The 14,032-nt window shown below is 42.5% G+C and overlaps 1 protein-coding gene across 2 annotated transcripts in view; it reads left to right on the top strand.

Moving 5' to 3' along the window:
- The window catches only part of Utx (Utx histone demethylase), a 134,773-nt gene that overhangs the window by 5,369 nt on the left and 115,372 nt on the right, over positions 1 to 14,032 (top strand). For both annotated transcript variants that reach the window (XM_065455639.2, XM_065455641.1), the window contains exon 5: positions 92 to 150. In XM_065455639.2, coding sequence (XP_065311711.1) covers positions 92 to 150 — 59 coding nt within the window. The remainder of the gene's footprint in view (positions 1 to 91; positions 151 to 14,032) is intronic.

Below are 14,032 nucleotides of genomic sequence, written 5' to 3' on the forward strand. Positions count from 1 at the left end.
TAGTGCTTGCTGACATGGTGTACATTCCTTAATGCCTATCTGTGGTAACAGTCAATTTCTTGCTGGCCATTTGCCACTCTATTTTTACCAGGATGAGCCTTTCCTGTATGGTTTGGGCCTTGTTTATTTCCACTACAGTGCCTACCAATGGTGAGTGACAGTACCTCCTCATATTAGAAGCTCAAAGTGTTAACTGGCCTTTTAACGAACTGGCAGTTAAAAGGTTGAACTTAGTTTTGCTTTGTCCATCCATCCTTTCTGTTACGCCATCTTCATTACTTTCTGTTTGCTGTAAGGCCACTGTCTTATCCTCAGCCTCGCCCCCGCCACATAAAAAACAAAAGAAAGAAAAAAAGATTCCCCATCAGCGTTACAGAGGATCAAACTCGGGCTTTGCTGCATTATGCATTTGGCAGCTGGATGTTCTAACCAATGTACTATTGCCTAGCTTTGGTGCTTGGCAGTTTGTGCGGGCTTTCACTCTTCACACAGACTCCGAGAGTGGCAGCACCTGTGTATGCATTTCAGAAGCTACAGCTGGTAATACTGTAGCAGACAAAGGTGACCTTTTGTACATCTCAAGGACCGTGTTGGTCTTGAGAAGGTGGCCAGCCCCACTGTGAGAGCCTCTTTCTGTTACAGTGAATGAGTCAGAGCCAGAGGAATCGCCAAGTCTGCCTGTATAAAAGTATTTTTGCATAAAGTGGAGTGCCTCCATGGTGGTGGCGCAAAACTGCGGTGCATCGACTTCTTTGTTATTGTCCCATGCCGAAAGGTTCTTTTCTTTCAAGCACACGGCATCTTGCAGTGCTTTCTCTGGTGGGACAATGAATCTTCATAAAGTGTGGAAAGGCTATCTGGAACATGATGCTGCACAATGCTATTTCAAGCAAATAATTGTCTTCAACACTAGTTTAAGCGCCCACACTGACTTCCTCTCTACACGACACCGTTATGTGCCTCACTCAAGTGGATCCATAAAAGCGATCTTGTGGGATCATGAAAGAAGTCGGTTGTTGAGGTGCGCTTAGTGGCACTTGGAGCTCTGCTTCAGTTTGAAAATACATTTGTTTAAACTGGTTCAGTGCATTTGTTTTGTTCATGAAGTGGTACCTCTAGCATATGTACTATGAAAATTTATTTTTGTTTATTACATGCTGCAAACCCTACATAGGCATAAGCAGGGTATTTAATAAAAAATATTGCCAATGTATACTGTAGACGTTACACAGCATAAACTATTGGTAAATTTGGTCGAATCCACTCTATTATCCTTGGGGGGGGAAGAAGAGCGTACTTTAATATATCAGTTCTGGGGGACTGTCATGACAGGAAATGCAGCTTAATGGTGGCAGCTGTGTCTAGATGCTAAAGCTAACAGGTACTGACTGGGGTCAAGAGCAAGTTCATTAGTAAATTAAGATGTTATCACTGTGCATGCACCGAGATATGTTATTAGCGATTGTAACTCCCACATTCTTGTAGCTTGAAACTTCCTATAAAAGTGATGACCCTAGACTGTAGGTATATATAGATATATTAACACTTTAATGACAGCACATATAAATACCTCCCAAGAATGTTTATTTTCGATCTAAATGTGTAAGACACATAGTGAATGAGCATAATCAACAAAAAGAAAGAATATTTTGCAGAAACTTTGTTGGCTATATGAGGTAAACACCAGGCAGAAAACTGGAATTGGGCTTCACCTCAAGCTGCCTGTGGCTTTGTTTGGAATTTGTTCGGACAGTTTTCGTCATATGTGAACCATAAGTGTAGATTTCACTTGCATAGGTGTATATCACATGTGTGACACTACTGCAATCGGAAATCTTGCGCTAGTCTGTCTCCTCTGATCATGTCGCCTCAAAAGAAAGTGCCACATGCCGAACTTCTTCTTTCTCATCTTGCGTTCCTGCTCTAACAAATGACACTTGCAGCCTTTCATTCAGTGTTGGCCGAAGACATTTAGCCAGAAACTTCATACTCAATACCAAAACTTGGCACTTTATCTGTTATGTTGCCTGTAGGCCATACTTGTCAATAAAAGGTTGTTTCGCACAAGACACAAGGAAGTGCCTTTTTTTTTTTCTGATTATCACCATTTCCCACATCTTGTACGAATGGAATAAGTTGTTAAGACAATTGTTTGCCATTATTTAAATATGCAGGAATCTATGATAATAATCTCTTTGACAAGCCAAGGTTTTCGAGTCTAAATATACATTGGCCATGAAGTACAAAGCCAAACGTTTTGCTAAAATTTAAAGTCGTACATATTTAACCACTATAATCAAGTGATGATACTAGTAAGCAGACTGTTGTTGCTAACTGAGTGACTGTTAAATTTAACATTGAGCATTTACACTTTTTACATAAATTTAGCATTTAACCGTCACTCAATTGCGGCCACGCCGGCCGCATTTCGATGGGGGCGAAATGCTAAAACACCCATGTTCACTTAGATTTAGGTGCACGTGGAAGAACCCCAGGTGGTCCAAATTTCCGGAGTCCTCCACTACGGCGTGCCCCATAATCATAGAGTGGTTCTGGCATGTAAAACTCCATAATTTAATTTTTTAATTCTTGTCAGGGAATAACGCATGTTGAAATCTTCATTTCATTTGGCACCACATTGTCATCTGGTAGTGACGGTGAAGAGGCACGGGACAAGCAGAAGAAAGAGCAAACTGTTTATTTTGGTGACCTTGTGCCATTAAAGCATAGTTGCACTTTGGCAGCAGCGATAGCAGTGAGCACGTTTGTTGGTCATCAAATCCATCCCACGGCTGTTGAGCTGTCCCTTGTCCATACAGGTTTCATTGTGCATTCTAGATTACAATGAAGTATCCACTCATGGTCGAGAATGTGCTTAATTTTTCTCACACGTACACACTGATGTAAATGGGTCTATCAACGGCTACAATATTCAGGATGCATGAATCCTCAGATATAGCAAAAACATCCGCATCTTCCACAATGACAGGGATGCAGTAATATGTATCATGCTTGACAAACCATACGGGGCAATGTACTTGAAAGGTTTCGAACATGATAACAAAAAAATCAGATGGTAACCTTGAGCTAATTTCTAGCTTTCCTCCTTTCTCCCCTTTTCCTGGTGTGTACTGGTTGCAATTGACTCTGGTTTCTGTAAGATGTGTCTGTCATGTTGTAACTCTGCAAATTTACGTTGTGCAGGGCATTTCCCTGTGAGAACATGTCCAATTCTGTCATGTGGTTGATACTTCCAAGTGGTCTCAAAACAAAAACAGTGTTCCTCGGAAACAAGAAAGAAAGTGTTGCTTTAATGCATTGCCACAATGTGTGGGGTCCGCATAATGTTTTTTCTTAAGGGGCCCTGAACGACCCCTAGGGCTTCATGAAATAACGTAGTCCACAGGTAGCATATGCTGCTGTGAACATCTCAGCCAAGTTTTGCTGTTGTACATGGTGCATGGAGATCAAAAGAGGCGCGCGAAGTCGCCTTTCTCTGAAGTGCTCTCTTTTCAACAGAAGCCTGCTCCTATGTCTCCTGTGGACTCTTTATTTCGTAATATAGTGGAAACCCCTACGCAGCTGCTATTGGTAGCTGTGGTCTGCTACGTAGCGCAGATACCGCAGCCGCCGCTGGCTGCCACCACGAGTCCACTGGTTAAGCGCACTGCGGTTCATGGAGGACAACTGCGTTTGGCTTACTTTTACCACATCGTAGGCGCCAAAATCGGAAGCTGTCGCGTCTACGTTAACATCCGAAATGAAATTTGAACAGTGCTCCACGGTGATATTTAGAAGGTGGAGCATTGCAGGCATGCCCCACTCCGCTTTAGCCTTTGCAGTGCATGGCAATGAAGAAAAAATGGGAGCACTGTGGAGGCTGTGTTTGATGTTTGATGGCCAATAATTCCGCTTCTGCTGAACCCGTGGAGCTACTTTTCGTAGCAAAGTATTTCTGAAATAGCCTATTTTCACCTTAAATGCTTTCGTCTAGTTCGATAAAAAGTGGTTCAAGCCCCCCTTAAAGGGATTGGCAACCAATTTTTATGATACCCATTTTCTTTAATGCAATGGAAAGCTTACCAGTCAGTCTCCAATCATACAGTGTTAACGTGGTAATATATTTTTATTGGAATTTTTCGATCTGCAGGTAGGATGTAGTCATACGCTGGAAACATGCTGGAAACAGTGATACTTGAGCACGATAGTGATTGTACGTGGCTATAGCTGTAAGAAAGTAATACTTTGTTTATGAAGCCGATGTTCTTGCTGTTCGTATTTTTTTAAGTGTTGTATTATTTATACAACAACAGCTACATGCTTGCCTGTCGAACTGCCTTGGTCATATACAGGGCTTTTCTTTAGCCAAGCCAAGCTAAGTGTAGGATAGGCCAGTACTGTCTATTCAATTCAACCAAGAGTCCTTGCACCTTCAGCACCTCGGCCCTCGACTATCCAAGATACAGCACTGCAAAGGTACAGGGTTTGCACCCTGCACCTTTGCAGCGAGTGGGTGCAGCCGAGCGCAGCACAACCAGAATCATCTGTACCTTCTTGTTTGCGGCGTCATGCTATGTTTCTGAATCGAACAAACTTCTTGTAGTGCTGGCACCCATCTACAGCGCAATAATTGTCACTGGCATTTTGTATCTCACAGGGAGTCCACAGAACTTGAGGTACTCACTCACAAACTCGCGCTCGTACAAAAGCACTTGTGTGACCTACTATGCAGTGAGGGACACCATGCTCTGGCACTCTACTTGTTGCTGCGAATGCAGCACCACTCATTAGCGTGAACTCTTTTATTTTGTGATACACATAGAATAAAGTGAAAACACATATGGTATATAAAGACTGTGATTTTAAACAATATATATGTGGCACTTGGTAACAGCTGAGTTATGTACAGTAGTCTGACTATACATCTCAAGTACCAAGGTTTCACCACCAGTTTGCATCATGTGCTGTCTCTTGCGACTTTCTGCACCAATTTAAAATTATAATTCCTACTTAAATTGTGCAGCATGCTCGATTTTATCACTATAAATTAGTCTTTTCATTTCCGCCAGCATCTCGCGAGACATTCTAGGTGGTTGACGGTCCCTTTAACCCTATCAGTGTCGAGTTTTTTCAAAGGTTGCGCACCCCCAGCATTGTTTTTCTTTTTTTGGATATTATAAAACGAACAGAGCGGTTTACTCCTTTGCCTTCCCCACAAATTAAAAGTAGCAACCACACCTGTTAAGCTACTTGCTTATTTAACTTACACTAGACAGTCGTTAGAGTATGCCAGTGTCATTTGGGATCCATTTCAATCAGGCTTAATAAATCGCATTGAGAAGATAGAGAAAATCCACAAGGTTTATTCTTTCCTGGTATTATTATTCTTACACTCTTTCTGAAATGTTTGATTGCTTGATTTGCCTACACTTGCTCAACGCCAAAAATTGGCTAGACTTAATTCTTTTCTTGTTATCAAAAGGCCACTTCAATATTGAAACTACACCCTATCTTGCTTCCAGGCAGGCTAGAAACGTCAGGTCAAGCAATCATTGCATTTTCTCAATTCCATTAGCATATCTGGACATGTGCGCTTATTTATTTTTTCAACAAACGATTAATGAATGGAACGGTTTCCAGGTGTCCGTTTTGCAATCAAGTAGCATTGAAGGCTTTGAGGAATGCGTTGAAAACCTTTTATGAAATTGAATCGTAGTGGTGTTGGGCAAACGTCAGACTGATCTGGAATACATCCTGTAGTCTTTCTTTCATACTGCTTGCGATATCACTGTCACCATGTTACAAACACGTATCTCTTTGCCGAAGTAGTGTGTTTTAAATTTGCTTATTGGTTTTGGTAGTTATTTCCAACATTCATTGTTTCATGTTCCATTTATGTTTTGTAATGTGTTCCTACTTTTTCCGTTATGTACAAACTTCTTGTACCTACCCTATTATGGCCAAGATGGCCAACAGTATTTTAAAATCAAAATTGTTGGTTATGTAGAAGGGAAAAAACAACAAAGATAATGACAAATGGCTGGCCATCTATGGTCCTCACACTCTTATCTCATGTCAGTGACACGATGGAACAGAAATGCACAAACGTACCAGTACATCAGTGACACTGAAAGGGTTAAGGACAAACTACCCCATCTGCCCTCTAGTTATCAGGTAGTTTTTCTGTAGATAACAAAAATGATTAGTGGGTGAATGAAACCAGCGGAAACACATAAAGACAAAGAACTGCACAGGGCAAGTGCTGGACTTGCCCTGTGCAGTTCCTGACACTGACATTGGTGATCCTGACATTGAACCAGCAGAACATGCGTCAAACTGTCACTGATATGAACCAGCTCGCCCAGCAAATGACATTACAAAAATGATTACAAGGAATTTAGGAAGCAGGAATGCATTTGGAAGATTGTTAGGGCCACATGACTTCTTAGCTTTTAAGCAGCAGAAAATATAACACTATGTGTCGTTTACTACAAATATGTTGAGCAAGCACTGCAGGATATGCCTCTTAGCCAGCTGCTATATTAGTCTTTCTAAAAAATCCTGTGTGTGAAGAAAATTGATCCTTTCGCTTTGTATGTTTCTCAACAGTCTTTGATCGCCACTTCTTGGCATGCACTCCGTTGCTTGTCGTGGCCAAGCTAAATTTGCACACTGGGTTTTCAAGGCTCTCTTCGCTTGTCGTAGGTCGCATTTTCTTAATTGTCTTGTTGCTTATCATGGTTCGACATGTCTACAATGTCTGCAGCTGGTTGATGGCATTGCCTTCCTTGTACCAAATGCCATCTCTTTAAAGGAGTGATCCCATGACATTTCTTACTTTAAATTTTCTTTTTTTGTTCTATATGAATGTTCTGTACCTCGAAACCCTGGCAAAATATACTGGTGAGCTTGGGAGCCCTCTACATTATTTACTATAATAGGATTTCTTCAAACAAGTTTCGGACTAGTTTCTCAGGAGATGATCTTGTCTTGACATCATGATGCAGAAGGTGGTCACTTGGGAAGGTGGTCATTTGCTCGGTGGCCTGTTGTACTGCTACATCAGGCTAGCAGTGCAATGAGCGATGCGGTGTGTGTGCCAAAATGTTGTCCTGGAAGGGGGTATTCTGTAAGTGTGCACCTAGTGGACATGTCCATTTCGTCTGCCGCTGAAGTTCTAATTGGCTGGGTTGGAGTATTTGTCGGAAGGAGACAGGTGCTCCAAGCCAATCAGCACTTTACCAGCACACGAAATAAACATGTGCTCTAGGTGAACACTTGCATAATACTCCCTCACCCCCCCCCCCCCCCCCCACTCCCCCGTGACCACTTTCTGCGTCACGACAGTCATCTCCTTTGAAACTATAAACTGAAACTGGTTTGAAAACATTCTATTATAGCACTAAATTATATAGGGTGCTCTGAGGCTTGCTGGTATATTTGCTAGGGTTTCAAGGTTTCAACTGTCATGTCACTACTTCTTTAATCCGAGAAGCCTGAAACACATCATTAACCTGTCGCAGACAATGTGGTCCTTTTAGTCTCTACTGCTGTTTGCTTCACGTCACCTGTGCTGCCTTTGCATGCTAACTTCCTTCAGCACCTACTTTTTTGAACACCTGTGCAAAGCAATGTCATTGCGAGTCACCATGTGGTTCGGCAGTACAAGAGAATCAAGTGCAGCTGTTTTGAACGCATCTTTGTGTGGAATTTCTTTGTCTTTTCTTTTATTATTATTATTTTTTTTCAGGTTTACTTGTGCGCAGGTGGTTAGCACTTTTAGGCCTTGAACCATCTTTAATAACCTCTCTTGGCATAGGTTGCAGGCTTAAAACATGAACAAAGTGGAGCACAGTGTATGATAAAAAGTGTGAGCACAGTGTTATGATGAAAGAAAGAAAAAAGCAGTTGGGAATAGAACCAATGTCACAGATCACTGATTCCACATGCTTTGGTATTGTCACAGAAACACAAGTTAGAGAGAGAGAGATAGAGTAAATTTATAAAAAACCTGGACTTTCTGCAATGTCTCATGGGCTATGGCATTTCTGCAGAGCATTAGATCATAATTTTTATTCCTGGCTGTGGCGGTTGCATTGCAGTGGGGGCAAAATTCAAAAGTGCCAATGTACTACTTAGATTTAGGTGCACAATAATGAACTCCAGGTGATCGATACTAATCTAGAGCCCTTCACCATGGCATCCCTCGTAAACCAATGTGCAGTTTTGGGATGTTAAACTCCACAATCTAAGTTTCAAAAACCCTGGTTTGTGCTGATCTCCTTTTTCCCAGCTTTCGTCTACCAGGTTGAGTTGTGTGATCAGTCTCTGTCATGGCATGTCCGAACTGGAGAAGGAGTCCATTGGCCACTCCTCATTGTAACGGAAGGGGGGCACAAGTTCAGCCATGCTTGTCTGGAGCATACTGAGCATTTGTCATTGTGGCAACTCAGAGTCTGTGTTTTGCAGCTGTTTCGGCTAGAAAGCATTTTTGCTTGTAGATAGGTTGCTGTGAAAGTGATTTTACCTACTTTCATCATCGAAACACATTAATATTAACTTTTTTTTAGGCTCCTTGATTGAGAGAGGAGGCATTGACTTGATTTTTTTAGTCTTGTCACTGGCTTGTCTTGTCCTGGAAAAAGCAGGAAGGGGCAATGAATAAGGGCAGTAATTGCTGCTATGTTTGACAAGACTAATTCAATTATTCATTTATCCATCAATTAATTGGCTCCTTTGTGCATTCATTAACAGAGAAGCTTCTCAGGCTTGTGTTCCCACCAACTGCTTGTTGTAACCTGTGATAGCACACATTTATGTCGGTGAGGAATGTTTATTGACAGGTGGTGTATTTAAGGTTGTACTATTATGGGAACTCGTGAAGCCATTTTGGCATTATTTATGGAGGATTTTGACTGGTTCATGATGACTTCAGTCAGCAGTCAAGGTGAATGGGGCGTGAACAAGGCTTACAGCACTGCTACACTAGTAGTGGGACTTGATGCACATGTTGCTTGTGGTACAGAGTACATGTTGAGTACATGTTGCCAATTGAGACAGCAGCATCTTCCCAAATCTTTGAAATAATCATCAGTTTATAAAGTACTGCAAAAGAAGGCAAGAACTATATTGTGCAGGTGATAACTGAGGACTTGTGTATCTACATCTGAACATGCTATGCTTGGGCATGCATGACACCTAGGATGCAACAGTTGTATGAAGTCAGGCACTTCCAGCAGGTGCTCTGAGTGTCTGGAATGAAGGCAGACATATAGCTACTGTTCCATGTATCCTCTATATGTTACACCAGAAAGTGGCAGCAACAGTGACTGTGATGCTTGCTCAATGTGTCTAGCACACTGGGCACCACATTACTGGTTGTCGTATTTAACCAACAAGGCTACATGCTCAAAAGTAATAGCTGTCCAGTAATTCAGGTAGTTATAAGCCTTGCGATGTATAACATTAATGTCAGCATATTCAAGAAAAGCACACATTGATTGCTGATGCATAATTATGAATGCATCATGTAACCGCACAAAAACAAGGGACAAAGAAGGAACACACAAGACAGGCGCGGACTCCGCGTCTGTCTTGTGTGTTCCTTCTATGTCCCTTGTTTTTGTGCGGACTCCGCGCCTGTCTTGTGTGTTCCTTCTTTGTCCCTTGTTTTTGTGCGGTTACATGATGCATTCAAATAACGACCACCAACTAGCCCGCTTATCCCTGTTAAGCATAATTATGAGGAAGTTTGGTACTAAGTGACCATGTAGAGTGAGCAGTTAGCCTTACTAAAAACCTTCCTATGCAAAAATAAGTGCCATGTTAAACTGTCTTACTGCGCATTTCACAGCTTATACGGCTGACTATTTGTTGGCTTATGATGTATGATGTACAAATGGGAATGAGTGGACAGTAATCGAGTTAGACAGCCCAACATTTTCACCCGGGCAGTTCAGCAGAGAAGACGCGGTTAAAAGGGTATATAGCAAATAACAATTTTTCAGCATAAAACATATTGCGTATCATACGCATCGAATTCACACCGCGGAACGATTTTAAAGTAGCATTGAGAGTACGTAGCTCGGTTTTAGGTTCAAAGAACAGTGGTCCAAAAGTACGCGCGCTCTGCATGTTCGACATTCTTTGGACAGATGGCGCTACGTGTCTTTCTACCGCGAATATTAGCCGCCATGCAGAGCTAGCTGCTGGACGCTGAACTGAACAACGCTAAAACACGAAGAGAGAAAGAGAGAGAGAGATCACTTTAATCAAGGTGTGTGATATTCCAGTAAAAGCACTGCACTGTGTTCGAGCAAGGCTACCAGCTCTTGCAAAAAGTAGAACTGCGAGCTCTCGTTCCACGCGTCGTACTATGACTGCTCTGTAGCAGTGATAAAAGCGCCTCCATTCTACTACCGCCCTGAGCTGATGCGTGGAGGGGCTTTAGCAGTGTGTTAAAAATTAAATTATGGGGTTTTACGTGCCAAAGCCACTTTCTGATTATGAAGCACGCCGTAGTGGAGGACTCCGGAAATTTCGACCACCTGGGGTTCTTTAACGTGCAACTAAATCGAAGTGCACGGGTGTTGTCGTATTTCGCCCCCGTCGAAATGCGGCCGCGGTGGCTGGGATTCGATCCCGCGACCTCGTGCTCAGCAGCCCAACACCACAGCCACTGAGCAACCACGGCGGGTTTCGTGTGTTCTGTGGCGGCATGTTTTCTGTGAAATGGGTGCTGACAACGTTGCGAACGTTTGTGACGTACGTGGAACGCGAATGTTAATTGCGGGACCTAGCTGTTTCTTGCTGGAATACCTAACAAACCGCAGGTAGGCCTCTTCCATTTGCCCAAACGATGAAGTTTCCGAGAGAATCGCGTGCGGAAATGTTTCGTGTCGGCTTGTGAAAAAAAAAAAAGAGATAATCGCATCAGTGCGGTACTACACTAATAGACGCCTCGGGCGCCAGAATTATTTCCGTTTGGAATGCCGTGAGTTGGGATAAGTCCAAACGCAGTGAGCTCGCGTTGTCTTACACGCACAACCAAGCGTAACATCGCCCGATAATCTCGCGATTCGTCTTGAAGCACAACACGCGGTTAAAACTGGATCTGACGAAGAAATTTCCACTCCTCGGAAGGTACCCGTAGGGTTCATTGTTGTCGTCAACCCGAATTAACGAAACTAACTTGGCCGAACTCGATTTAACGGAAGTTTCTCCTGAAATAAATGAGTTAAAACGAAAGCGTCGATTTCTTTCACATTTTGACACACACGGGTTTTTTCTTCGAGCGTGCGCTCTAGAGCTAACGCGTTAAAACACCTATAGGCGCCTTACTCACTGCCTTAACTTTATTTTTACGAGGCTGCACGCCGCGGCCATGCACGGAACTGCGAACTCAACGCCGCCTCGGTAGGGGCGGCGGTGGTTGCTTTCGTTATTTCACGGTTTATGCAACAGATGGCTGGATCAGCGGCAAACGCGCATTTGCCGCGGTAGCTTTTGCGTGTCGCTGCGTTACAATTATGTTGCAAGGGCGGAAAAAAGGTTCCTTCTTCGATTTTGCAAACTTCCCGATTTAACGAAATAATTTCGAGTGTGGTCATCACTTCGTTAAATCGAGTTTCAACTGTAGAATGATCAAGCTGTCGCCGCTCGCCGCGCCTCTCACGTGACGTGGAGCGTGATTTACGTTTGACTGTTAGAACTAACCCTAGCGCGACGCCATACGGTAGTGGGATTTGTCAGATAGTGCATAAGGGTGTGTGTGTGTGTGTGTGTGTGTGTGTGTGTGCATATATACTTACGCACTATTTATTTATTAAAGAAAACCTCACAGGCTCCAGCAGCAGTATTGTGTGTGAGGGGGGGGGGGGGGTGCGGGGATTATACAATGTATGTCTTCATAAGTGGGAGCATTACAAATAGATAAGAAATATAAGAGACTTATACTAAGGTACATAACAAGAGGTGACGTTACATAATAGTTAGCGGAACGCGATATACACTATGGGAATGAATGGCGACATACTCAATTTAAGGGCACATCATTTTACCCCGTCAAATTTTACAAAAGTAATGTAAGGGTACATCTCTCGCCATTGCCAAATACAGATGTTAGCGAGAAGCGTGTGCATAATTAAGAGAAAAATTAGTGAAAGCAACTGGTCACGAAAAAATAGCGGTTACTTCATCACGAAACTTAACAGGGTGATTAATGTGAACAACATTGTCAGGGAGACTATTCCATAGTTCAATTACTAGTGAATTGAGTTGAATGAATTGAAGGCGTTTGTGTGCCCAAATATACGTTTGAAGGAGCGGTTGTTGTGCAAACGGCGAGACGTTCGTAACGGTTGGGGAGAGAGCGAGGGCGGTTTTGTGCTTACGGTTCGTTATTTTATGAAATAAGCAGATTAGAGCAATCTTTCTGCTTGATTCCAAGGAGGATAAGGACAAATGTGACAAGTACCACTACCGTGGTAGCCTAGCGGCTATGGCGGTGCGCTGCTAAGCCCGAGGTCGCGGGATCGGATCCCGGCCGCGGCGGCCTCATTTAGGTGGGGAATTAAAAAAGGAAAATGCAAAAAACGCCCATCTTCCGTCCATTGGGCGCACGTTAAAGAACTCCGGGTGGTCAGAACTAAACCGGTGTCCCTCACTACGACGTGCCTAATGATCAGATAGCGGTTTTGGCTCGTAAAACCCCAGAAATACATTTAAATTTTGACGAGTCCCGCTAGGGAGTTTCTGCATATATATATATATATATATATATATATATATATATATATATATATATATATATATATATATATATATATATATATATATATATATATATTCGTCCCGAGCGTGAGGCGGCGAGTTTTAATGCATGGTGCTGCGGCCGCATTTCGGAGTGTGCGCAATGCAAGAACCCCAGGCTGGTCGAAAATAAGAGCCTCCCTCCCCTCCCTCCGCCTCCTAGCTTCCCGCTGCAGCTTCTTTGGGACATTCAACCGTGTAATCAAACCAGTTACTACAGCACGAACGATATGAGAGACAGAAGAGCCAATTGGGGGCACGTGCGGTATCTTACGCAGTCCTGTGGTGGTAACTTTCTTATTATCACTCGCGACTCCTCGCTCAGTTTCTTTCCGTTGTCTTTCGTATAGCCTCGCCTTTTAAGGGCCACTGAAGAGAGAATCGAGTTGAGCTTTATTAGTAAAAGAAACGAGGCAGAAACTAATAAAATGCTTACAGAAAGAAAAGAGAAAAGACACTAGTAAGGAAAGAGCAAACGAAGCTCGTTCACTTTTCTAAATTTCGTGATCTAGGTCGGAAAAATGAGGACGTCGTCGGTGCGTCTTCAACAAAAACGATAAAAAAAATTGTCAACTGAGCAAGTTTCAAGTTTCGTACTTATAGTCTCGGCGCAAGCATGCATCATTTTTCTTGGCAATCACTGCACCAAATTTGATGAGGTTTGTTGCACTGAAAAGAAAAAAAAATTAAAATCTAGTGGCTGCTGGTAGCGATTATCTATTTTTTATATAAGAATTGTTAAAATAATCGAATTTTTTTTTTGCAGAAAACGAAACTATCAAGTTTGACACTCTAACTCGGCAATATCGCAATTCCGTAAATTGCGTCTAATTGTACATCTAAAGCGGACACATTTGTTGTACTATGCGTGACTCTCAAATACACCAATAATATGTGGGCAGCATATTTTCAACACGTTTGTAAACGTTGTAACAAATTCACGTAAGATACAAATTAATGCATCATATTTGTCCACTTTAGCTCTTCTGACGGATGAAATATACAGAGCTGCGATATCTGATCTTGGTGTAGAGCTGCGGATTTGTAAACTTCGTGCTTCTGTGTTTTTCAAACATAACAATTTTCAGCAATACTTGTTTAAAAAAAATTCAGGCCATAAACCAATTTATCGCTTCCGACAGTCGCTAGAATTTAACTTTTTCTCTAAAATGTCGCAAATCTCATTCAAAATCGGGCCGGGGGTTATCTCAGAAAAAGCATT

This window comes from Dermacentor albipictus, chromosome 1 (assembly GCF_038994185.2).
Source record: "Dermacentor albipictus isolate Rhodes 1998 colony chromosome 1, USDA_Dalb.pri_finalv2, whole genome shotgun sequence".
NCBI lineage: Eukaryota > Metazoa > Arthropoda > Arachnida > Ixodida > Ixodidae > Dermacentor > Dermacentor albipictus.